The sequence below is a fragment of the Macaca nemestrina genome, chromosome 17 (assembly GCF_043159975.1).
Source record: "Macaca nemestrina isolate mMacNem1 chromosome 17, mMacNem.hap1, whole genome shotgun sequence".
Classification (NCBI taxonomy): Eukaryota; Metazoa; Chordata; class Mammalia; order Primates; family Cercopithecidae; genus Macaca; species Macaca nemestrina.
In genome coordinates, this window is record NC_092141.1 from 77338013 (window position 1) to 77364905 (window position 26893).

The 26893-nt window shown below is 46.0% G+C and overlaps 2 protein-coding genes across 9 annotated transcripts in view; one reads left to right on the forward strand and one right to left on the reverse strand.

Moving 5' to 3' along the window:
• The window catches only part of LOC105469045 (arylsulfatase G), a 153252-nt gene extending 128713 nt beyond the window's left edge, over positions 1-24539 (forward strand). For 5 of the 8 annotated variants that reach the window (XM_011719605.3, XM_011719607.2, XM_011719606.3 and 2 more), the window contains exons 10-12: positions 4418-4538; positions 10445-10535; positions 18720-19616. In XM_011719605.3, the coding sequence (XP_011717907.2) occupies positions 4418-4538; positions 10445-10535; positions 18720-18994 (487 nt within the window). In that variant the 3' untranslated portion in view covers positions 18995-19616. Of the gene's footprint in view, positions 1-4417; positions 4539-9052; positions 9244-10444; positions 10536-15535; positions 15905-18719; positions 19617-22111 lie in introns of those variants that run through there. The other 3 variants (XM_011719610.3, XM_011719612.3, XM_011719611.3) reach the window with 3 other exon arrangements.
• LOC105469044 (WD repeat domain, phosphoinositide interacting 1) overlaps positions 19765-26893 on the reverse strand; it is a 38323-nt gene continuing 31194 nt past the window's right edge. Inside the window, exons 11-13 of the mRNA XM_011719602.3 lie at positions 25842-25960; positions 24533-24633; positions 19765-20315 (exon numbers count right to left, since the gene is read on the reverse strand). Of these exons, the coding sequence (XP_011717904.2) occupies positions 20268-20315; positions 24533-24633; positions 25842-25960 (268 nt within the window). The 3' untranslated portion in view covers positions 19765-20267. The remainder of the gene's footprint in view (positions 20316-24532; positions 24634-25841; positions 25961-26893) is intronic.

Here is a 26893-nt window from a genome sequence, read left to right on the forward strand (position 1 = left end):
CGCTGCAACCTCACCTCCTGGGTTCAAGTGATTCTCCTGCTTCAGCCTCCCGGGTAGCTGGGATTACAGGTGCCTGCCACCATGCCTGACTAATTTGTTTTGTATTTTTAGTAGAGACAGGGTTTCGCCATGTTGGCCAGGCTGGTCTTGAACTCCTGACCTCAGGTGATTCACCCTCCTCGGCCTCCCAAAGCGCCTGGCCTTCTTTATTTTTTCTTTTTTTAATGGAGGAAGAGACCCATGAAGGTAGAAATGACTTCCTTCACTTTCATGGACTGTGGAGCCATGAAAGCTGGAATGTGGCTCTGCCAAAAGTCAGGCATCGAAATGAACAGGGGCAACTTTAAAGTATAGGTTTGTATTTATTTTGTCTCTTTCTCTGAGGTTTTAAAGACTCCCAGGCCCAATTTCTTCGGTGGAGTTTGAGGTTTGGCGTAGCTGGGGTGCCCTTGGTACCCTTAGTAGGGCAGATGCTTTCTTCAAGTTCACATGTAGGCTGGGGGCGCAGCCCTGGGATGACACTGGGCTGCATGTGCCAGGGAGTGTCTCCCTTTTCTAGGGCTAAGCTCAGGGCCTTGGCTTTTTCTGTTACTTAAGGAAGGACTATTTGACAGCCCCAGCTTGCCAAATTGGGATGGGGCTGCCTTGAGTGGCCTGAGTCACTGGACATGTTGAAGTTTTTCTCATGGGTGAGAGGCTTTCTTTGGGCTCTGGGTGGACTAGGTACCTCTGAAGTTCTTGCCAAAGTCTGAGACATTAGGATTCCGTGAACATTAGATTTAGTGCCATATAATTAGGATGCTAAACCCCAGGAGAGAGCGGTGGGGGGAAATCAGATGGAAAAAGAAAGTACACAATACTTTCCAAAATCGAACGCAGATCTTGTTTCTCTTGCTGACTGATTTGACCCATCTGTGACGCTGATCTCTCTTAGGGGCACAATTTAGAGAAAACTTGATCAAACAGCTCCAAACCACCGCGGCCTTTTCAGACTGCTTTGCGGTCCTCTTTGCTTTCCGGTTGGTGGCAGGAACCTTGGACTCTGGACAGGTTTCTGGACTGTTCCGTGCTCTGTGAGTGCTGACTCTGCATTCTTGACTTTGCATCAGAGTGGGATGCCAGGTCCTGGAGCTTGTTTCTTAAGAGATAAGCCACCAGCTCCATGGACTGTGGGAGAGAAAGGCAAACAGAAACACTCTATACTATAGTCACTGGAGAGATTCTGCCTGGGGTTGTAGGTAGAGCCCTGCAGAGGAGAAGGAGGTGGCCAACAGGAGACGGAGCCTCAGAGCAGGTCCTTTCTGCAGCCCCCTTACAGGGCAGATATCCCCCCCAGCCCCTCAGATATCTGATTGGGGAAAGTGGGGATCTGTGGCCCTGGAGGCTTCCCCGTGAACGGTGCATGCAAAAGCCTGAAGTCTGCTGCTGCGCCCAGCCTCAGGGCTACCAGGGCCTCTTTCTTGGGAAAGTCCAGCTTCCCATTAGCTCAGCCCTCCTGGCTCCAGTAAGCCCCGCTGACTTCCAGTTGGCCTGGCCATCAGATAAACGGCTCTGTTGAAGGGGCAACCTCTCTGTTTTGCTGAAGACTTTTTTTTTCCCCCAACATGAGCACAACAGGCTGGAGGAGGATGTGCCACAGGTAGAGTAACCTTACACCATATGACTTAAAAAAAAGTCACATGAGCAAAATCCACTAAAATACAAACAATGGCTGCCTTTGGGTGATGGACTAAGTGTGTGTTGTTCTCTCTTATATTTCCGAATGCTCTCATTTTTTCTACCATAAACATTCACTTTATTTATTTATTTATTTATTTATTTATTTATTTATTTATTTTTAGAGACAGAGTCTTGCTCTTTCACCCAGGCTGGAGTGCAGTGGTGCAATCTCGGCTCACTGCAACCTCCACCTCCCAGGTTCGAGCCATTCACCTGCCCCAGCCTCCCAAGTAGCTGGGATTACAGGTGTGCGCCCCCACACCCAGCTAATTTTTGTATTTTTACTAGAGACAGGGTTTCGCCATGTTGGCCAGGCTGGTCTCAAACTTCTGACCTCAGGTGATCCACCCACCTCAGCCTCCCAAAGTGTTGGGATTACAGGTGTGAGGCACCGCACCTGGCCGCATTCACTACTTTGTTATGGACTAAAAGAGCTAAAATAAAGAGGGTGGAAAGTTTCACATATCATGGCATTTTGAACAAAAACTACATCTTTTATAATACAGAGACCCACCCAATGGAAAATGCAGTGAATATTCTCTTGTGGACACCTGTCCCACACTGTTTCTAAGCAAATGGCTGTCACCAAGCTGGTGACAGGTAGAACCCCTCAGTTCTTAGGTGGGCTCACAGGGATTACCCTTGGGAATCATTAACACATAAACATCCAGTGAGTCCTTTCTGAGTGCCAGGTCTTCTCTGTGCTTTACATGTGTGTTTCATGCCCACAACCACCTGTAAGCGGGCACCAATATGGCAGTCCTCCTTTATCCACGGTTTCACTTTCTGCAGTTTTAGTTACCTGTGATCAACCACGGTCTAAAAATATTAAATGAAAAATTATAGAAATGAATATAAGTTTTAAATTGTGCACATTCTGAGTAGTGTGGTGAAGTCTGGCACCGTCCCATCCCCTAACGCCCAGGATGAGTCAGCCCTTTGTCTGGTGGATCCACACTGTATACGCTACCTGCCTGGTAGTCACTTAGTAGCCATCTCAGTTATCAGATTGATTGCGAAGGTATAGCAGTGCTTGTGTTCCCGTCATACTTATTTTTAATTACTAATGACCCCAGTGTGCAAGAGTAGTGATGCTGGCAATTCGAATATGCCAAAGAGAAGCCAAAATGTGCTTCTTTTAAGTGAAAGGTGAAAGTTCTTGACTTAATAAGGAAAGAAGGCTGAGTGCAGTGGCTCCTGCCTGTAATCTCAGCACTTTGGGAGGCCGAGGCAGGTGGATCATTTGAGGTCAGGAGTTCAAGACCAACCTGGCCAACATGGCAAAACCCCATCTCTACTAAAAATACAAAAATTAGCTGGGTGTGGTGGCATGCACCTGTAGATCCAACTACTTAGGAGGCTGATGCAGGAGAATTGCTTGAACCCTGAAGGCAGAGGCTGCAGTGAGCCAAGGTTACACCACTGTACCTCCAGCCTGGGCAACAGAGCAAGACTCCATTAAAAAAAAAAAAAAAAGAAAAGAGAAAAAGAAAGGAAGAAAGAAAGAAAAAGAAATTATATGCTGAGGTTGTTAAGATCTATGATGAGAATGACTCTTCTATTTTTTTGTTTTTTCTTTTTGTTTTTTTGTGGTAGAGATGGGATTCTGCCCTATTGCCCAGGCTGGTCTCAAACCGCCCATTGTTCACATGGCCATTGTTCAGCCATTATTCACACTTTGGTGGATTTTGTTCATGTCAGAACAAAATCAACTGATCCACCCACCTTGACCTCCCAAAGTGCTGAGATTACAGGCATAAGCCACCAAGAATGAATCTCCTATCCATGAAATTGTAAAGAAGGAAAAAGAAATTTGTGCTAGTTTTGCTGTTGCACCTCAAACTGCAAAAGTTATGGCCACAGTTCATGGTAAGTACTTAGTTAAGATGGCAAAGTCATTACATTTTTGAGTGGAAGACATGAACAGAAATGTGTTCTGATTGGGCGCAGTGGCTCATGTCTGTAATCCCAACACTTTGGGAGGCTGAGGCAGGAAAATCACCTGAAGCCAGGAGTTTGAAACCAGCCTAGGCAACATAGCAAGACCTTGTCTCTACAATAAACAAACAAACAAACAAACAAATAAACAAATAATCAATAAAACAACAAAGAAATTTTGTAGGTGTGGTGGTACATGCTTGTAGTCCCAGCCACTCTTAGACTCAGATGAGAATTACTTCAGCCCAGGAGTTCGAGTTTACAGTGAGTTATGATCACACCACTGCACTCCAGCCTAGATGACAGAGCAAGACCCTGTCTCTAAAAAAATAATGAACAAACATGTTTGATTTATGACAATCAGGTTCGGTACAATCCAAGGTTCCAGGCATTCACTGGGGCTCTTAGAATGTGTCTCTCTCTGATACGGGGGCGACTACTATATTATTAAAATATATATATTTTAGAGAATTGAAAACTGAGGCATTGAGAAGCTAGATATGTGGCAGAGCTGGGATTTGAACCCAGGCAACACCTGGCTGCAGAGCCTGGGTGCTGAACCACTGTACCATTCTGCCTCTTGTAGGAGCAGAAATCCAGGTGGAACTGAAAGGAAAAACAAACAGGTAGAGAAGGTAAGCCAGGCCATAGGAGAGGCTGTCGGTGCTTGCTCTGGGCTGATTCAGGTGGGTGTTGACACAGCAGGGTCAGAGAGTGAGTCAGAAGAGCTGGGGCCAACTCAGTCTTGTTATTTCTGCAGTGTGCTGGACATTTTTCCGACTGTGGTAGCACTGGCCCAGGCCAGCTTACCTCAAGGACGGCGCTTTGATGGTGTGGACGTCTCCGAGGTGCTCTTTGGCCGGTCACAGCCTGGGCACAGGGTAAGTGGAAGAGGCACGTGCCCACACGTAGGCTCTTTAGGAGGCTGGTCTGCTGCCTCTCACCTCCGTGCAGACAGAACCATCCTCAGAAGATGCAAACAAGTGGCTGGTTCAGACCCCAAAAGGCGAAGCATTTGAGATGAGCCTCTTTCCACCCCCAATCCCCAGTCCAGATTTATATTTAGCAATTTGGCTTAGGGTAGGTGTATATAGGTTCTCACTGCCTATAATGGGCAACGTTTCTGGCATGTATTTAATTTAATAACATAACTACCCAGCATGTTTTGTTAGATGAGATGACTGACTAGTGTCTGCAACTTGTTTATTGTGGGCCTCTCCCTCTAGAATGGAAACTTCTTGAGGGCAAGAATCTGAGCCATCGAGTTCAGCTCTGAGTTCTCACTGCCTGCAGTCAGCGAGCATTCAGTCCACGCAACCCGGATGAACCAATGAAGGACCAAATGAACAAATGGGTGAAAGACCCTTTGGACGGCAGGTCCAGCAAGGACCTTACATCTAACATTCTCCCAGCTCTAGAGGGCTCAGCACACTCTCTGTAGCCTGTTTTTTTGTTTTGTTTTGTTTTGTTTTGAGATGGAATCTTGCTCTGTTGCCCAGGCTGGAGTGCAGTGGCGTGATCTCAGCTCACTGCAACCTCTGCCTCCCGGGTTCAAGTGATTCTCCTGCCTCAGTCTCCCAAGTAGCTGGGACTATAGGCCTATGCCACCATGCTCAGCTAATTTTTGTATTTTTGTATGGGTGAGGTTTCACCATCTTGATCAGGCTGGTCTCGAACTCCTGACCTCAAGTTATCAGCCTGCCTCGGTCTCCCAAAGTGCTGGGATTACAGGCATGAGCCACTGTGTCCTACCTGCAGCCTGTTCTTGACCAAGCAGTCCTTGGCAATGGCTTTGGGCTTCCACTTCCCAGCGTCACCTCCTTAATGTCCCCTTTTTGCACTCTGAAGCACTCATTGGCAGTGACAGCCAGGAAATGTCAGGCCTCATGGCCTTTCCTTGTAATTTCCCTGTGTTTTCCTTTCACCAAAAGGAAGAGGAAGCAGGAGGAGGCAAGGAGGCGGAAGGAGCACAGAGTCCCTTCTGCGACGCCCTGCAAATGCATGGCTTCTTGATGAGGGACCCACACATCAAAGGGTCTATTTATGTCTTTGCTAAGGGTCACATGGAAGTGACTCAAATGTACACAAATGTCCTGTGGCTGGTAGTTATCAAAGCTGCCCTTCCCACCCAGCCTCCCCCAGCAAACCAAAACATGAGTCTTCTATGGGCCATCGGCACTTCTGTGCACATTAATGCAGTTTTTAGGGGTTGTTGGATGAGATCTGAGAGGTCTTCTGAAGTCCTGCTTCTCCCCAGAATATCTGCCCCATAGAGCTGCAGACCCTTCCAGGCCTAGCCCTTCTCCCTGAGCAGGAGCAGCCAAGCAGGAAGATGGTTTCCGCCTTGTGGTTGGAAGTTAGCAGTATGTGACCCTGGAGGGTTGTCACAGACGTCATTGGAGAGGTGCTCTGGAGTGTTTATTACCATGGCTGCTAGGAATAATTGGGGTCATCAGGAAGTGCTTCAAGGACTGTGGTCTCCTTGACGTTGTCGGTACTGCCTGTGGAAGCCAGCTCCTTCATGTACTAACTTCCTTTCTCAGACGGGAGAGCTCTGCTCTTGCTCTAACTGGAGTTTTGCGCAGGCTCCCAGAGACCCCATCCTAACTCGTGCCCAGCAGGGTTAGGCCCAGGAACCAGATTGGAAAACCAGATACAAGTCACAGCATCGTCGTGGGAATGTATGATGGGGTGATTAATGCAGCTGGAGTCAGGACTGATTTGCTCCCTAACCACACCCCATGGCCCAGAAAGAAACAGCCACGCTTACAGATTGTGGGAAGCAGCTGACGGTATCTTCAAGGTTAAGAGCACATGGGGCTGGCACCTGTGGGTCACACCCAGTCTCCCAGAGCATAGCTGCAGTGTCAGCAAAGACACTTGAGAGAAGATTTTGAAGTTTGAGGACAACATGGGTAGTCGCTGGACCTGAATTTGGGTTTGGTCTTCTCTGGTCAGTTCTCTCTATTGAAGCAAAGTAATAGGCCTAAAGAAATAAGAGTAAATTGTCTCAAATTTGGAATAGCTATGGAGGAGGCTAGAAGGTAAGAATACGAGGAATTATATATATACACACACACACAATATGCTATACATACCCACATGTATGCATATGTGTGCATATGTCTATACATGTGTATTATACATGTGCCTGCATATTCTAGACATGTGTATGCATATGTATGTTTTGTTTTAATTTAATTTTGTTTCATTGTATTTTACTTTTTGAGATGGAGTCTCACTCTGTCACCCAGCCTGGAGTGCAGCGGCACAGTCTTGGCTCACTGCAACCTCCACCTCCTGGGTTCAAGCGATTCTTCTGCCTTGGCCTCCCAAGTAGCTGGGATTACAGGTGCACGCAGGCCCAGCTAATTTTTGTATTTTTAGTAGAGACGAGGTTTTACCATGTTGGCCAGGCTGGTGTCAAACTCCTGACCTCAGGTGATCTGCCTGCCTCGGCCCCCCAAAGTGCTGGGATTACAGGTGTTAGCCACTGCGCCTGGCCTGCATATGCATGTTTATATACCATGCATGTATACACATGTAGGCATATGCACATCTGTAAACATACATGTATACACATGTATGCATATGCATGCGTATACCATACATGCATACACATGTTTGCATATGCATGTGTCTATATAAACATATATATGCTTATGTTCATACACTATACATGTGTACATATGTATGCATATGCATGTCTATGCGCATATATTTATACACATGCATGCACACACATACATGTATACATATGCACATATCCAGGCACATACATAGAGATATACACATATATTTATATGTATGTGTATGCACATGTATACATATGTATATACATGCATTTATCGATATACACATACATATGTGTACACAGATGCATATGTCTGTAACACATGCATACATGTATACATATGTACTTTTAAAGAAGCACAATTTGTATTCACCCTCAGATACATCCTGGACTTACAAGGATTCCAATACGAGTTGGTTTAGAAATAGTTTCAGTTCTAGAAGCTCAAAGTAACTCCTGGAAATTCAGCTGGAAACAATATGCCAACGCTTCTCAGCAATCCGGTCCTTCCCTGTGGCAAACCAAGTAACCAAGAGCTAAGGAGAGAAGCAAGAGAGTTGAGAGGTGTCATGCGCATAATAGGCTCCGGTTCTACACTGGATGGTCTTCTCACAACCCACTCCATCAACCTCTAGGGGCGTTGTGTGGTGATGTTCAAAACCACAGCAGCTGACACCATGCTGCATGTTCGTGCATCAGCTCAACCTCCTGCTTCTGGTCATGATGGGTCTGTGTCTAGGCAGTGAGGGGCACCCAGAGAGAGATGAGGGCCGGGAAGGAGAGGGCTGCACAGCCTAGAACCAAATGTCCCACTTTGTGCTTTCCTGACTCCCAGATGGAAGCTGAAGGTTGTAACATCACCACTGGTTGGGTTGTGTCTTAGCCCCAGGTTGTCATGGGTCAGGTCCAGAAATTGTCAATGAAGGAACGTTTCCCCTAACAGCTCTGCACCTGCCCAGCCTAACACAGTCTGGGGCTGCTGTAGGTCATGAAATGCTTGGCATGCCCCTGGAAGCCATACATTGAGGAAACAACCTGCCTTTTAACGTCCAGAACGCCCATCGCTTCTCTTAGAGAGGCCCCTAGTGGCGAGAGACATCCTCTGGGGTGGCTGGCAAACTGATCACCCCCATCCACCCCCTTTGGAGGCTGTGAGCTGCGCATCCCCACCTGAATGGAGAAGAAGCCCACCTTCAGGGAATGCTATATCAGCACCCTGTAGGACCTAAGGTAAGGGAACGCTCTTGTGCTTAAAAAACAAAACAAGATAAAATAGAACAAGAAAGGCCACCAGGAAGGCAAAACAAGTTTGCAGAAGATAAAGTCATCTTTGAAATTTGAACCAGGCATCTGGAGAGCAGTGATTCATGTGTACTTTTGACAACTTCCTTCCTATGTTGATATAAACAAGAAAGCCATAGTGGGTCTGCTCACATGAAAAAAAAGAATGCATAGACAAATTGCCCAAAGTCCATCTATGTTTCCGAGAATGAGCCATCCCACAGTTTTGCTTCCTCGTGGATTTTGGAAGTTGCCTCTGGTAACGCCACATAAATAGTGGGAATATAGCAGCCCACCCTCATGGAATTTCTGTGACCGAGACCCAAGTAGTGTGACCGATCTGAAGCAGCGAGCCTTCACTCCCATCTTCTGCATGTCTGAGTGCATCGTGTGTCAGTTGACAATAGATTTTCCAAATCTCCCACTTCCTGCTGTCTCAAGAAGGAAACAAAACGGTCTCCTGCGGTGAAGAGGCTTGGCTTTCTGCGGGGATGGAAGAAGTGAGGGTTTTTAGTTACGACTTCTTTTCCTGTTTGGAAGGAACCTGCTGTCATCACGCGCGCCCTGGATATGTGCAGGGATTGTCACGAGAACCTGGAAGCCGCAGGTGTGGGGAGGAGCCCTACCTCGGCAGCATCCTCTCGGAGCTGTGAAACTCGGGGAGACAGCTGTTTACTGCTCCAACAGATGTTTCTCATTTTTTAAAAAGTCTCGTGGAAACTTTGAATCATGTAAGTGCCTTTCCAGCCCTATATACGGTTGTGATTCATACCAAGGCAGTCTCATGCTTTTAGCCCAGACCCACCAAACTACCAAGGACGCTGGCCTTTTATTTTCTTTCACATCCTTCCCTAGAGAACCCTGATTTAGGTGTTTCCATTCTGTAGGGTAATTCTTTTATTTGTGACCTGATGAGGAAAGATTTCCTCTGTCCAAATATAGTCGGATTGAGTCATAGCTGTGGGCGTCTGTGACCAGAGTCTGGGCTGTGCCTGATTCTGAGGAAATCAAGGATGCCTTCTTTTGTACCATCCTTGCTCAAGGGAGAGTTGGAAAATTGACTTGATGCGAAAGAAGCCTTTCTTCAAAGAGATCTGAGGGTCACCTGCATCAGAATCCCTGGAAATACTTGTAAAACAAGTAAGTCCCCAGGGCCCATCCTGACCCTGAGGCGTTGGAACTCAGGCAGGGTGGCCTTGTGGGCCTGTGACTGGTGCTCCACACACAGAGCCCCGCACTTGGAGGGACCCTGCACTTGGTTTAAAGCTCTGCCGTGGTCATCATGAAATTTTAAGTTTGTGAACAAGGTATCCCTGATTTGCATTTTGCTGTGGACTCTGCAGATTACATAGCAGGTTTCAGGCCTAGAAATCTAACCTACCTAGTGAGACCTTTTGCCTCCTCTTCCGGAGATGTAACCCACTCCCTTCCATTAACTAGCAAAATAACAACTTCACAGGCTCCCTGGATTTGGCTGCTGTGGACTCCAGGCTTGTGTCTGTCAGTGTTGGTTTGGGCACAGGGATAGGGAGACCAGACCCTGAAAAAGACAGTAATATTTTCCAGGGAGCATCTAGCATCATCTAGCATGTTTTTTTGTTTTGCTGTTTTGAGACAGGGTCTCGCTCTATCACCCAGGCTGGAGTGCAGTGGTATGGTTATAGCTCACTGCAGTGTTGACCTCCCACGCTCAAGCAATCGTCTCGTCCCAGCCTCCAAGTAGCTGGGACCACAGGTGTGCACCACCATGCCTGGTTAATTTTTGTATTTTTTTTTTGTAGGGAGGCGTCTTGCTGTGTTGCCCAGGCTGGTTTCAAACTCCTGGGCTCAAGCGATCCTCCTGCCTCGACCTCCCAAGGTGTGGGGATTACAGGCGTGAGTCACCAAGCTCTGCCTATTTTTCTATTAGTAAGCTCTGCCACCCTTTCTCAGGTGCTGTTCCACCCCAACAGCGGGGCAGCTGGAGAGTTTGGAGCCCTGCAGACTGTCCGCCTGGAGCGTTACAAAGCCTTCTACGTTACCGGTGAGTGAGGGGCCACTTAGCCCTGCCTCCCACATGCACAGCTGCACGGGGACCCCGTGGACTCTCACCCAGGCCTCTGGGAATGAGTGTGAACCCCTCCTTTGGGGGGGTTCTCAGCCCCTCTTGACAAGCATCTCCTCCAAACCCAGGGTCCCTGCACAGGCCCTCTGGATCCCCCATATGCAAATAAGGTCTTTGTGCTATTCACCTGAATTTCTAGCGAGCTGGGGGCTCTCAGCACCTTTATTCAGCTCCTTTTCACATACAGAGCGTTTCCTATTGTCGTGCTTTAAATGCCAGTTTGGATGAACGTTAAATGGAAGCCTAGAGATATTTGAAAATGTAATTTACTTGACAATAGACTGTTTCAGAAAATAGATTTTAGAGGACTAGTTAGCAAACCGACAGAAGTCTCTTTGCTTCTTGGTTCACTGTGACTATCTATCTCTTAGATGTATATTTTAGAATGTCATACGGGATCAGCATGGTCCTCAGGGTCTTCCAGTGGCTTCTTGCTGCCAACCGAATTCAGACTCTCAATGCCGAGTCCTTCTGTCTTTCCAGCCTTAGTTTTCCAAGAACAAGTCTCCTCTTCCTTGTTCTCCGTATTAAAACCCTTTTAAGCTTTTATGGCCCAAGTCAAATGCCACGTTCATAAAACTCTTGCTTATCTTCCCAGCCGGGTAGGAATTCTGGAGAACTCTGTTATCTCTCACTTTCTGCCACGCATGCCAGTCATTTAGGTGCACGTCTTATTTCCTGTACTAGTTTTGTTGTTGTTGTTTGTTTGTTTGTTTGTTTGTTTTGAGACAGAGTCTTGCTCTGTCGCCCAGGCTGGAGTGCAGTAGCACGATCTCGGCTTACTGCAAGCTCTGCTTCCCAGGCTCACACCATTCTCCTGCCTCAGCCTCCCGAGTAGCTGGGACTACAGTCACCCGCCACCTTGCCCGGCTAAGTTTTTGTATTTTTAGTAGAGACGGGGTTTCACCGTGTTGGCCAGGATGGTCTCGATCTCCTGACCTTGTGATCCGCCCGCCTTGGCCTCCCAAAGTGCTGGGATTACAGGACTGAGCCACCGCGTCCAGCCCGAACCTGTACTAGTTTTAAGCTTTCTAAATTCAGAACTCTTTCAGTGCTTTAATCTTTGTTGTCTTGAAGTGCTTAGTACACTTAGTAGGAACGCTACAATTTTTTTTAAATGAATGAAAACCAAAAAATAAAAAAAGGAAAACCTGTGACCTAATGCAGATTCCAACTTGATTCAGTTATTTAATGTTGGAGCTTTTCAAAGAATTATATAAGAAAAAAATGATTTTCCCTGAGTGTAAATAAGTGATCCTGAAGAAAATGTGGCATAAAAACGAAACATGACTTGAGGGGTATTAAAAATGTCACAGAAATCTTTGATTCTCTAAAACCTAAAACTCGAAACAGTCAGATATGTGTTGTTTTCAGCTGAAAAGTTTCTAGATTAGAGTCCTTATATTACATTATCTAAGAGGTATGGGCCTTCCAGGCTGAGTTAATTTCACAAGTAATAGTCCTGCCAGAAAGCCCTTGGCACCACAACGTTGGAATCATACATGTTACTATGAAGTAATAGGGCTATTTAAAATGATCACAATCAGATACGAATTATAACACCCAGGGGAGGTCTGCTCTTCTAAGGAGTCACCAAACTTCCAAGAGAGTCTGGGTAGGGAGCACTGAACTTTTAATCCATCAGTGAAAACTGGGAATAGGATGAAACAGCAGCATGTTCTGATTCCTTCTTCCTCTTGCTTCTAATATTTGCATTCCAGTTACTTACAACTGCTTTTGGATAAGCTAGATGAATTGACATCTACCACATTAGACTAGAGAAAAGATGTGTTTTTCTATGATGAGGATATGATGTTATGGTCATGCCCTGGGAGTGACCTTAAAAAGACAACCAGTCTGTTTTGGGATGTGGCCTAGAATTCAGGTGTACCTTATTGTTCTTCTTTTTAAAAACCAGTTAAGGTAACCTGTACACAAAGTGAAAGGCCCAGATCTATAATGTATAATTTGGTGAGGTTTTATAATGTAGATAGCTGTATATGTACCTCTTTAATGGTGTGAATTCCATTGATTCTTTTTCTTTTTCCACTGATTGATTTTCAAATGTTAAGCCAACTTTACATTCCACGATAAATCCCATTTAGTAATGATGTATCATACTTTTTATATCTTGCTGATTTTGATTTGCTAAGATTTTGTCTATAATTTTCCTTTCTTGTCTGTGTCAAGGTTTGGTATCAGGATTTTGCTGGCCTTATAAAGCGAGTTCAGAAACATTCCCTTCTCTGTTTTCTGAAAGGGTTTGTGCAAGATCAGTATTATTTCTTTCATGTTTGATTGAATTCATCTGTGATATGATTTGCCAAATTCATTGTTGTGAAGATTTTGTCATATTTTTTAAAAAGAGTGTTAGTATTTTAGGTCTTATATTTAGATCTCTGATCCATTTCCAGTTAATTTTTGTATGTGGCATAAAGTAAGGGTCCAACTTCATTGTTTTACATGTTGACATCCAGTTTTCCCAGCACCATTTATTGAAAACACTGTCCTTTCCCCATTGCATGGTCTTGGCACCCTTGTTAAAAATCATTTGATCATACATGCGAGGGATAATTTCCACTGTCTATTCTATTCCATTAGTTATATGTCTGTGTTTATGCCAGTACCACACTGTTTTGATTACTGTAGACTTGTTGTAGTTTTGAAATCAGGAGTGTGAGTCCTCCAGCTTTGGGCTTTTTTTTTTTTTTTTTAGACTGTTTTGACTATTCTGGGTCCTCTGAGATTCCATGTGAATTTTAGGATGAATTTTTCTATTTCTGCAAAAAAACATCATTGGGATTTTGATAAGGATTGTACTAGTTCACTTTGGGTAGTATTGACATTTTAAAAATAGTAAGTCTTCCAATCCATGAACATGGGATGTAACCATTTATTTATGGATTTCCAGTTTTATTCCACTGTGGTCTGAAAGAATGCTTGATATAATTTCAATTTTCTTAAATTTATTGAGGCTCATTTTGTGGCCTATCCTATGGTCTATCTTGGAGAAAGTTCCATGTACTGTTGAATAGAATGTGTATTCTGCAATTGTTGATTGGAATGTTCTGTATGTATCTGTTAAGTCCATTTGTTCCAAGGTATAGTTTAAATTCATTCTTTGTTGACTTTCTTTCTTGATGACCTGTCTAGTGCTGTCAGTGCAGTATTGAAGTCCCCCACTATTATTGTGTTGCCATCTATCTCATTTCTTATGTCTATTAGTAATTGTTTTATAAATTTGGGAGCTCCAGTGTTAGGTGCATATATGTTTAGAATTGTGATGTTTTCCTGTTGGACAAAGCCTTTTACCATTGTATAATGTCTCTCTTTGTCTTTTTAAACCACTGTTGCTTTAAAGTTTGTTTTGTCTGATATAACAATAGCTACTCCTGCTTACTTTTGGTGTCCATTTGCATGAAATGCCTTTTTCTACCCCTTTAAATGTATGTGAGTCCTTATGTGTTAGGTGAGTCTCCTGAAGGCAACAGATAGTTGGTTGGTGATCTTATCCATTCTGCTGTTCTGCACCTTTTAAGTGGAGCATTTAGATCATTTACATTCAGTGTTAATATTGAGATGTGAAGTACCATTTCATTCCTCGTGCTATTTGTTGCCCATGTACCTTGGTTTTTTGTTTTTGCTTTTTAAATTGTATTTTTGTTTTATAGATCCTGTGAGCTTTATGCTTTAAAGAGGTTCCATTTTGATGTGTTTCCAGGATATAGAGCTCCTTTTAGCAGTTCTTGTAGTGCTGGCTTGGCAGTAGTGAATTTTCTCAGCATTTGTTTGTCTGAAAAAGACTGTATCCTTCTTTCATATATGATGCTTAGTTTTGCTGGATACAAAATTCTTGGCTGATAATTGTTTTGATGGAGGAGGCTGAAGATATGGCCCCAGTCTTTTCTAGCTTGTAGGGTATCTGCTGTTAATCCTGACAGGTTTTCCTTTATAGGATACCTGGTATTTTTGTCTCATGTTTTCCTTTATAGGTTATCCGATGATGTTTTTGCAATGAATTTCCCAGGTGTTCTTTGAGCTTCTTGTATTTGGATGTCTAGGTCTCTAGCAAGGCCAGGGAAGTTTTCCTTGATTATTCCCCCAAATATGTTTTCCAAACTTTTAGATTTCTCTTCTTCCTCAGGAACACCAGTTATTCTTAGATTTGGTCATTTGACATAATCACAGCCTTCTTGGAGGCTTTGTTCATATTTTCTTATTCTTTTTCCTTTGTCTTCGTTGGATTGGGTTAAGTCAAAGACCTTATCTTTGAGCTCTGAATTTCCTTCTTCTACTTGTTCAATTCTATTGCTGAGACTTTCCAGATCGTTTTGCATTTCTATAGTATGTCCAATGTTTCCTGACGTTTTAATTGTTTTTTCTTTATGCTATCTATTTCCTTGAATATTTCTCCCTTCACTTCTTGTATTGATTTTTGGATTTCCTTGCATTGCGCTTTGCCTTTCTCTGGTGCCTCCCTAATTAGCTTAATAACTAACCTCCTGAATTCTTTTTCAGGTAAATCAGGGATTTTTTTCTTGGTTTGGATCCATTACTGGTGAGCTAATGTGATTTTTTAGGGGAGTGCCAAAGAGCCTTGTTTTGTCATATTACCGGAGTTGGTTTTCTGGTTCCCTCTCATTTGGGTAGGTTATTATTGAATCTTAGTGTTTTGGTGAGCCTGTATCCTTGGACTGTGAACTTCACAAATGCTTCTTAGTCTTTCCCTTCCCTCCCCTTAGGTGGAACAGCTAGAGTGACTACAGCTGGGATCTCCCTACCCTTAGGTCAGTCAGGCTCTGAGAAAAACCTAAGTAATTTAAGCTCTGGTAAAATAGTTTCCCCGGGCAGGCCTCGTGAAGAAAACTAGAACGTTTTGGTATATTTAAAAATTACTTTTCTTCTACCTCTTTTGGAAGGATGAAGAGATGTTTCTCCAATATTTACTGTAAGAACTTGGTTGAGCTCCTGGAGGTAAAACTCACAAAAGTGCGTGTGTTTTGGGTGTGGGGGGAGGGGGCACTTGACAACTGGGCCCCACTGGAGTTTTTCGTCCCTCAGACTTGTCCACACTGAGCCTCCAGCAATTTGTCAATTACAGTGCAGGGTTTCCCTCCTCCTGGCACTGGTTCTTACAGAGGTTTCTGCTTGTGGGTTTCTGCTCTGCTAAGTTGTGATTCTTTCTGTTTGCTTGTCTGTCTCTCTGACTTTGGGGGCAGTAGTTTGCCCTGTGACTTCATTTGTCTGAAAGACCTAATAAGAGTTGTTGGTTTGTTTTTTTTTTTTTTTTTGAGATGGAGTCTCGCATTGTTGCCTGGGCTGGAGTGCAATGGCACGATCTCGGCTTGCTGCAACCTCCGCCTCCTAGGTTCACGTGATTCTCCTGCCTCAGCCTCCCAAGTACCTGGGATTACAGGTGCCCGCCACCACACCCAGCTAATTTTTTGTATTTTTAGTAGAGATGGGGTTTCACTATGTTGGCCAGACTGGTCTCGATCTCCTGACCTTGTGATCTGCCCGCCTCAACCTCCCAAAGTGCTGGGATTACAGGCGTGAGCCACTGTGCTTGGCCGAGTTGTTGGTTTTTTAGTTTGTTCAGCTTTTTACTTGTTAGAATGAAGTTATGAATGCCGACCTCCTTACTTGCCAGACTAGAAACTGGGAGTCTCCTATTTAGCCGTCCTTAAAAATTGTAAGCTGGACATTGTTGGTGATGCATCATAGCAATTCTGATTTCTGTTATCTGAGAGTGTTGGGGATTTTTGTTTTCACTGGCAGTTAATCAGTAGTCGATTCCCTTGAACTTATAAAGCCTTAGTTTTACACTTTGTTAGGATGAGTCTTTCAGATTTTTCCCTTGATCTTAGGCAAATCCCTCAGTCCTGGGACACAGTGTCTACTCCTAGCATGAACTGTTTGTCAAAGCTCACATCACTGCCTTTTACTGGCAATGAAGAATAATCAAGTTCTACTCCAAACTCAAGGCAAAGACAACAACTATTAATCTCTACTGATCAACTTGACTCTCAGCCACAGGAGGAAATCCAGTAATAAAGGGTTGTCTAAAGGCTTTGAGATCTACCCATTCTCCTAAATATTTCAAATTTTATTTCTGGCCAGATTGGACCAGAAGCCTGAATCCTTAGGTGGTATGGCATTGCCCCTATAGATTTCCTTGGACTGAGTTGCATGTTGGCACCTGCTCTCATCATATAGTAAAGGATGTGATAAGAAGTCGTCAGTTGGCCGGGCGCGGTGGCTCAAGCCTGTAATCCCAGCACTTTGGGAGGCCGAGACGGGCGGATCACAAGGTCAGGAGATCGAGACCATCCTCGCTAACACGGTGAAACCCCGTCTCTACTAAAAAATGCAAAAAAACTAGCCGGGCGGGTTGGCGGGCGCCTGTAGTCCCAGCTACTCGGGAGGCTGAGGTAGGAGAATGGCGTAAACCTGGGAGGCGGAGCTTGCAGTGAGCTGAGATCCGGCCACTGCACCCCAGCCTGGGCGACAGAGCAAGACTCCGTCTCAAAAAAAAAAAAAAAAAAAAAAAAAGAGGTCGTCAGTGGAACCATCCTAATATCAGTTTTGTTTTTTGTAAGAATGCCAGTGAGCATTCTATCCTACAGGGTCCACTGTAGGAGAAGGAGCCACTGGAAGAATTTCTCTCAGATCTTAGTGTCAGAAAAAGCTCTGCTTCTCCTGAGCAACTGATAAGTTTCTATCGCATTAATGTTTGGCTGCTGCTAAGCTCAGAAGCAAAGTCAGTGTTTAGGAACTCTTGTAATTTTGAGGGCTATCTTTTGCCTTAATTCCCTTTGTTTATTTAATTATGTTATATTTATTTCCATCAGACACCTTAACTACTTTTTCTATAGCAAAGGCAACAACAACAACAACAACAACAAACACACACACACACACACACACACACACACACACACACAAAAGTCATCGGAATCATGAAGAGCCAAGGACGCTGCTGTCATTCCAAACATTTTTGTCCTTCCTCTTCTAGATGGCTTTCACAGCCAGATTCGAATCCACATAAGACTGTCATCTTCAACCCAAAGTGAAATTCCTCACCTACCTTTCTACTTGATTCACCAATTGGTAGTCAAGAAATCGATTCTCAAAAAAATCAAATTTACTCTTAAAGGGCAGAGGTTAAAGATACTTAAAAAAATTATATCCTGGCTGGTGCGGTGGCTCATGCCTGTAATCCCAGCACTTTGGGAGGCCGAGGTGGGCAGATCATGAGGTCAGGAGTTCGAGACCAGCCTGGCCAACATGGTGAAACCCCATCTCTACTAAAAATACAAAAAGTAGCCGGGCGTGGTGGCGGGTGCCTGTGATCCCAGCTACTCAGGAGGCTGAGGCAGGAGAATTGCTTGAACCCAGAGGCAGAGGTTGCAGTGAGCCGACGATTGCGCCATTGCACTCCAGCCTGGGTGACAGAGCAAGACTCCAACTTGAAAAAAAAAAAAACAAAAAACAAAAAAAAATTATATCCTGATTTTGTGTCAATAAAGATACTTGAATGAATGTTCTACTGGCTCTGAAGGTAAGTTCAAGGAGAACTTCCAAATTGTTTTAAGCTGGGTGCAGTGGCTCCTGCTGATAATCCCAGCATTTTGGGAGGCTAGGACAGGAGGATTGCTTGAGGCCAGAAGTTCGAGACCAGCTTGAGCAACATAGCGGACCCTGTCTCTGGTGGGGGGGCGGGGGGAAGCTGGATGTGGTGGTGTATGCCTGTGGCCCCAGCTACTTGGGAGGCTGAGGTGGGAGGATCGCTTGAGCCCAAAAAGGCTGAGGCTGCAGTGAGCTAGGATCATGCTACTGCATTCCAGCCTGGGCAACAAAGCCAGACCCTGCCTCAAAAAACAAAAACAGAAATGAAAAAGCAAAACATTTTGGACCACAGGATCATCACTGGAAGGAGCAAATAGATTTCTCAAGGTCATTTCTCTGACAGAGAGAGCCATCATTGGAACATTTGGTTATCTGGTATGTTTGCATTAATGTATAATCACTTGCAGCTCTCGTCTTTACAACATAGGGCAACTGTCAGGGTTAGCGAGGTGTTTGTTGTCATTCTCTCTCTAGGTGGAGCCAGAGCATGTGATGGGAGCATCGGGCCTGAGCTGCAGCATAAGCTTCCTCTGATTTTCAACCTGGAAGACGATATCGCAGAAGCTGTGCCTCTAGAAAGAGGTGGTGCGGAGTACCAGGCCGTGCTGCCCAAGGTCAGAAAGGTTCTTGCAGACGTCCTTCAAGACATTGCCAATGACAACATCTCCAGTGCAGATTACACCCAGGACCCTTCAGTCACTCCCTGCTGCAATCCCTACCAAGTTGCCTGCCGCTGTCAAGCCCCATAACAGACAAGGAGGAATATCTGGGAATTAGGCAAGTTTGTTTCCAAACTTCATTTTTACCCTCTTTACAAACACACGCTTTAGTTTAGTCTTGGAATTTGGTTTTGGAGTTAGCCTTGCATATCCTCTCTGTATCCTGTCCCTCCTCCACGCTGGCCTGAGAGCAGCTGAGCCGTGCTGGCTCTGGGCAGGGAGTGTGCCCTAATGGGAAGCACACGGGCTTTGGAGTCAGGCACAGGTGCCGGCTGCAGCTTTTGAACTTGGGCAATTGTTTAACCTAACCTGCAAGTTGATTTTGAGGGTTAAATAAAGGCATACATGAAAATGCCTGGCACGTTACCTGACACAGAACAGATATTCGATACATTTTAGTTTCGTTGTTTCTCTGGTTCCCAGTGTCTCTGGTCATTTTCGTGTAAATCCATTCTAATTAGTATCTAGGGCAGAGCTTCTCTATTTTTTTTTTTCCTTCCACACACCAGTGTACTCACTGGTCTCCATCTTTAACATGCAAACAAATCACCTAGGATCTTGTGAGAATCTGGATTCTGTCTCAGTAGGTCTCGAGTGGAGCCTGAAATCCTACATTTCTAGCAAACAGTGCACAGATTTAGACCAAAGTTAGGTCGCTTTCCAGATCTCAGAGCAGACGAGTCCATGGGTAAGTCTGTGGCCCAATCCCCTTCCTCTCCTTTTAAGGGTGAAACGATTGTATTTAAAAGATGTTAAAGAGTTCTTCCTGTCCCCTATTACCACGAGGAAATAAAAAAATATTAAAACCTCAAAAATGCATTGCCATGATTTTATTATTAGTGTCCAAAATGGGACTCCCAGTAATAAATGATTTATTCCAGTCACAGCCAAAAAAGACTTTGCCTGGCTAAAATAGTTTCTCTAAGTATGTAATATACAAGAAATACAATTCAAAGAGATGTTCCTATAAGTACATTTTTTACACAGCATATATTTAAAAAGGAGGCCCCTTTTAATATAAAATTCTGGTTATATACCAATATGGTTAATTAGCATTTACACTATGGTTTGAACATATTTTAAATAGCATAATGTGTATACAATGTCTCCCACGCCCACTGGCAACCAGGGTCGTGGGAAGCTTGGTGAGGAGTTAACCAGGTCCTGTGGTTTAAGCAGTGCAGCACCCGGGATTCCTGCCCCCCTTTCTGCTCACACAATTGCACTCCATTCTTCCACCTTCCTTGTTTTCTCCAAAACCACCTGATAGGGGGATGTCCTGATTTCTGAGGTGTGCTTCTCATCATGACTGCTTCGTTTTGCCCTTCTGATTTCCACGGCACAAGATTATCTACCAAAATCAAAACAGAATGGCCTTACTCTTCTCAGAAAGAGGCTGGGAGGCAGGTGCATTATGAACAGGTCTGTGCCCATGCAGAGTGAGCAGGGAGAGGCTGGGCACTGTGGAATTTTTCTATCTGACCTCGCTCATGGCCACAGAACAGTCACCCAGCTTATTTAGATGTAGACAAGTATGACACAGTTCTAGCAAATACTGACTGTATAAAAATATCTGTGTGTGTGTATGTATTTATATGTATATGTATATATTTTTTAAAGGCTCATCTTACTTGTAAACATGGACTGCTCAATCACTATTAAAAAGTCTGTTTAGGCCAGGTGCGGTAGCTCACGCCTGTAATCCCAGAACTTTGGGAGGCCAAGGTGGGTGGATCACTAGGTCAGGAGTTTGAGACCAGCCTGGCCAACATGGTGAAACCTCATCTCGACTAAAAAATACAAAAATTAGCCGGGTATGGTGGCGCGTGCCTGTAATCCCAGTTACTCAGGAGGCTGAGGCAGGAGAATCACTTGAACTGGGAAGGTGGAGGCTGCAGTGAGCCGAGATCGCACCACTGCACTCCAGCCTGGGCGATGGAGCAAGACTCCATCTCAAAAAAAAAAAAAAAAAAAAAAAAAAGTCAGTTTAGGCTGGGTGCAGTGGCTCACACCTGTAATCCCAGCACTTTAGGAGGTTGAGGTGGGTGATCACCTGAGGTCAGGAGTTCGAGACCAGCCTGGCCAACATGGTAAAACTCCGTCTCTACTAAAAATATAAAAGTTAGCTGGGCATGGTGGCATGAAATCCCAGCTACATGGGAGGCTGAGGCACTAGAATCACTTGAACCTGGGAGGTGGAGGTTGTAGTGAGTGGAGATCACGCCAATACATTCCAGCCTGAGGGACAGAGTGAGACTCTATCTCAAAAAAAAAAAAAAAAAAAAAAAAAAGGTAAGGTCAGTTTATACCCTTGGGCTTGATTTCCTGACTCTTGCTCACAAGATTGGGACTAGTCTCACAAAATACAGAGACTTGTACAGGTTGGATTGTTCCTGAAACAAAAGCTTCTCATCCTCCTGAATGAAGCAGCTTTCTAAGGCACCAGAAATGATCAAGTCTCTTTTCTTTCACTGCTCTCGGAGGAAAAGAGGCAAGCGTGATCAGTATATGAAGTGTCAGTATATGTTCTAAAAAGATCGCTAGTGATGAGCCGCCTTCTTAAGGTGGCGGCTCACAGAGCTCCTGCAGCAGACTACTCAGGCAAGGCTGTATGTTTGTTGCTGCAAGAGAGGCGATTTTAACCAAGCTGAGACTCTAAGAGCCTTTTGTGGTCCTAGCAGATTTTAAGGAATGTGAGTAAAGATGTGAATTCTGCACAGAGATTTGCAATAGGCATAACAATTCAGAATAAGAACACAGAGAGGAAGTTCCCCAGCATCCCTCATTGAACATTTCTGCCAATTCAGGCATGACTGAGATGGGCCATGTTGACAGAGCATCCCAGGAGCACGCGTGCCTCTGGTCCTTACGTGATGAGATGGAGAAGCCTGCCGGCTACTGAGACAGTGCCTTAGTGGGAGCACTGCCTCTCATCACCATCTGCCTGCAGGCTGGAGGGCAGGCTGAGAGGTTGGTGGCTGCCACGACACAGCCCTGCACACAGGGGCTGCCCGACACTCACAAGGGTCTAACACCCATTCTAGGGACCTTGTTCGGTGACCACTCTCACTGGCAGGAAGTATTTCTTGTGTATAAATAAGAATTCCTGATGCAATTTCAACCAACTTTCTCTCATTTGGTCCTCAGGAGGGAGAAGAAACAACTGGCTCATGCCCAGCTTCCTGGCACTGAATGGGCACACAGGCCTCAGGACAAACTTTCTCACTGGTTCTTCAATTAAGCACCTCCCCTTTTCCTTTTCACCCCAAATCAATGATCTGCACAAGGTACCTATTATTTTATACAGGTTCTTTGGCAAGGAACTACCTCCTAGATGCCAATATCCAAATTACCCCAATTCTGTAAATATAAGAGGTTGCAAGGTTTACTGTGATTACAATGAAGAATCTGATAATGTTTTATAGTAATCACAGACGTTTACCAAAATTAGTGAAACGGAACCTAGTAAGTGTCTGGATGCGGTAAACCCTGACAGAGTAGAGTGGCCACATTTGTCCCCACAGTGTCTGACCGAGAGTGCTCTGGTTCGTGGAAGACTCAACTTCAGGTAAATAACCACTGCCTTTTGAGGGTGCAGAAAATACCCTTTAAGGCCAATTGGGGCCATGAGAACCCAAAGGTAAAACACCTGGTTTATAGTTAGGCAGCATGCCAACAGAGGTGTTGACGTTTATAATTAGTATTTTTAAGAACAACTGCTCTCTGCCACTAAGATATAAACTTCACTTGCCAGCCACGTCTCTGACAACCTGCCTCTTGAAAGCCACAAATGTAAAAGCTCACGCTGTGATCCACGAGCCGATGTGGGAGATCACAAACAACAGCTCCCAGCCCTGCACTCGGGGCCCCACGGCAGCTTTGTTTTCTAAGCCAAATGTGCTCACTAGAGGGTTCCTACGGATCTGCCGGAGAAAGAAGCCAGACCTGCACTCCAGCCTTTTACAATTGGAATCTCAACGGACACAAACCATGATCAGGAGACATTTCCATAACAAAGCCTAATGGGCATTGCTTCAGTGCCCGAGTGGCGGCTCCTCTCTGGTTCTAGGAGTTGATGCTCCAAGTCTTGGCCCAAACGCTACTTCCGGCCAGGAGTGGTGGCTCACGCCTATAATCCCAGCATTGTAGGAGGGCCGAGGCGGGTGGATCACTTGAGGTGAGGAGTCTGAGACCAGCATGACCAACATGGTGAAACCCCATCTCTACTAAAAATACAAACTATTAGTTGGGCGTGGTGGTGCACGCCTGTAGTCCAGCTGCTCAGGAGGCTGAGGCAGGACAATTGCTTGAACCCAGGAGGCAGAGGTTGCAGTGAGCCAAGATCACGCCACTGCACTCCAGCCTGGGTGACAGAGCAAGACTCTGTCTCAAAAACAGAACAAATCAGTACGTCCATCTCGCAATGATTTCAGGTTGACTATCTGGGATGTTTTGACTGAAACTCACAAGAGCGGTCTATGTTACTCCAGACGGGAGCTTGAAGAATGGGAAGTTGAGGAAGCCCTGGCAGGCACTCAGGAGAGAATCTTGTCTTCAGTTGCAGGTGGTGGGAGAAGCCACGCCCAGCACTCAGCCAGCACTCAGGGCCCTAGCTGTGGGAACAGCCTGAGCAGGTTGCTGGGAAACCCAGCTAAAGGTGCTTGGGCAAGCTCCTGCGCTGCACCTCCCACCCTCCACAGAGCATACAATTGCTTTTCTTTTCTTTTCTTTTTGAGATAGAGTCTCACTCTTTCACCCAGGCTGGAGCGCAGTGGCACAATATAGCTCACTGCAGCTTCGACCTCCCAGGCTCAGGTGATCCTCCCACCTCAGCTTCCAGAACGGCTGGGACTACAGGCACGTGCCACCACACTCGGCTAATTTTTGCCTTTTTTTTTTGGGGTGGAGATGGGGTTTTGCCATGTTGCCCAGGCTGGTCTCTAACATCTAGGCTCAAGCGATCCTCCAGCCTCTGCCTCCCAAAGTGCTGGGATTACAGGTGTGCGCCACTGCACTCGGCCAGTTGGTTCTTAATGAGTGTCTGCAACTGCTGGGGAGGTGCAGGTCTGCCAGTCAGAGCTGCAGGTAAGTGAGGGTCAAGCTGGTCCGCAGAGTGCAGCAACTCAGCTCAGAGTCCTGAACACACAGCCCAGCCCTCTGAAACCATCCCCTCCAGCACAAGGAAAGCAGCATTCTGCAAAAGCATCCACGGAAGCCTCAGGAAAATAAGTTTTATGCAAGGCACATATTCCTACCTTCTAGGCAGCAAAGTCAATGCCACAGGAGCAAAATAAGAGATTCCAGGCCTCTGGCTGGAGGGAGGTCACCAAGACTCCCTGGATTAGGGACTCTAATGCCATCAGGGTTTAGCTCGACACCTAAAGGCTACTCTGTAGGATTCAAAGCACACAGTACAACAAATATCCTAGGGCTTTCCAAATACCAGAGCAGAGGATTAGTTGGTATAGACTAGAAAACAGGGAAAGGGACTCCGCCTCTCGTATGAGGCGAAGGTTTCCTTCTAAGCACACAGACTGAGCTGCCCGGTTACAGGTTCCTGATGCTCACAGGAGGAAACTCATTCTCATCATCAAGACACACTGGTCCCGTCGCAAACTCATGTTCAGGAATAACTTCTCCTCGCAGCGCCCCGCCGTCCTCGGAATAACCTGGAAACCAAGAAAGAGACATGAAACAAGCCCTGGGCATCTGCTTTTATGCCATGACCTGGCGGGTGGGGAGTGGGAGCTCAAAGGGCAAAGGAAGCAGAGGGGCGGGCTGTCTTCCCCCTGGAGGGACTGTGCCTAGGACAAGCCATAATCCTCACCATCTGCTGTCTTTAAGCCTGACCTGCCTTTCCACTTCAGATGTCTGAAACATCCTACCTCTTTGAAGTTTGCTTTGTTGAGGTAGGGTCTCACTATGTTGCCCTGTCTGGTCTCGAACTCCTGAGCTTAAGGGATCCTTCTGCCTCAGTTTAACTTCCTGAGTGGCTGGGACTACAGGCACTTTGGAATTTTTAGTTTAGCTTTAATTTTTTGAAACGGAGTCTCACTCTGTCACCCAGGCTGGAGTGCAGTGGTATGATCTCAGCTCACTGCAATCTCCACCTCCCTGGTTCAAGCGATTCTCCTGCTTCAGCCTCCTGAATTGCTGGGATTACAAGTGTGTGCCAACATGCCCGGCTAATTTTTGTATTTTTTAAGTACAGATGGGGTTTCACCATGGTAGCTAGGCTGGTCTCAAACTCCTGACCTCAAGTGATCTGCTCGCCTCAGCCTCCCAAAGTGCTGGGATTACAGGTGTGAGCCACTGTGCCTGGCCTCATTGCAATTTTTGAAGAGGCAAAGGGTTAACGGCACTTGTTAGGAAAAAGACCATATTGTGCAACGCCTTGCCAGGTTGAGGGTCCTACATTTAAAGGCTATTACCATGGCCTCACCTGTGAGGAAATAAAAAATTCAAGAAGAGTGCTCCACCCCAAGGTAACAGTGAAGGGGGAAGGCGAGGGAGGGTGAAGGGGGAAGGCGAGGGAGGGTGAAGGGGGAAGGCGAGGGAGGGTGAAGGGGGAAGGCGAGGGAGGGCGAAGGGAGAAGGGAAGGGAGGGCGAAGGGAGAAGGGGAGGGAAGGCGAAGGGAGAAGGGGAGGGAAGGCGAAGGGAGAAGGGGAGGGAAGGTGAAGGGAGAAGGGCAGGGAGGGCGAAGGGAGAAGGGCAGGGAGGGCGAAGGGAGAAGGGGAGGGAGGGAGAAGGGAGAAGGGGAGGGAGGGCGTTCCACCCCTAGGTAACAGTGAAGGGGGAAGGGGAGGGAGGGCAGAGGGAGAAGGGGAGGGAGGTCACTGTTGGAGATGCTCCCCTGTTGGCCCCGCATCCACCCACCTGGCACCGTGGAGGCTGAAGATGCACTTGGTCTGGCTACGGTTGCTGCATAAGACTGAGGTAAGGAAGGTCTGAGGTCGTTTTCTTTATTCTCTTCTGTTGTTCCTGAGCCAAGCAAGCTACTTGTGACAATCAAGAGGGGGTGAAAGAAAAAAAGAAATCATCATATATCTAGGACACCTTCCAAAGGAAAAGCATGAGGAAGCCTGTGCTCAGCTCTGTGGGTTATTTATTTATTTTTGAGACAGGGTCTTGCTAGGTCACCCAGGCTGGAGTGTAGTGGCGCAACCTCGGCTCACTGCAACCTTCGCCTCCTGGGTTCAAGTGATTCTCCTGCCTCAGCCTCCCAAGTAGCTGGGACTACAGGCACCCACCACAGCAACTGGCTAATTTTTGTATTTTTTGTAGAGATGGGGTTTCACCATGTTGGCCAGGCTGGTCTTGAACTCCCGACCTCAGGTAATCCGCCCGCCAACTCTGTGGGTTTAAATTGTAGACCTACCCACACGCTGCTGGGCCAGGATGAGCTGAAGTGACCTGAAACCGCCAGGGGCAGCTGCACACCGTCAAAGTGGCCCCTTTCTCTTATATTGACTAAACAAACATTGGTCCTCTGCTCTTCCCAGTACACACAGGTGAGGACATGCTAGCTAGCAGAGTGGCCATCAGTGGGGGGCAGTGGCAGCTCTGGTGCCCTGGTCACAGCAGGAGAGCTCAGTCGTGCCCATTCACAGAAGTCATGAATGCTTTTCTTTTGTTTTCTTTTCTTTTTTGAGACAGGGTCTCACTCTGTTGCCCAGGCTGCAGGGCAGTGTGTGACCATGGCTCATTGCAGTCTTGACCTTCCTGGGCTCAGGTGATCCTCCCACCTCTGCCTGCCGAGTAGCTGGGACTACAAGGCATGCGCCACCATGCCTGGCTAATTTTTGTATTTTTTCTTTTTGTAAGGATGGGATTTCCCCATATTGCTCAGGCTGGTCTCAAACTCCTGAGCTCAAGCCATGCGCCCTCCTTGGCCTCCCAAAGTATTGGGATTATAGGCATGAGTCATG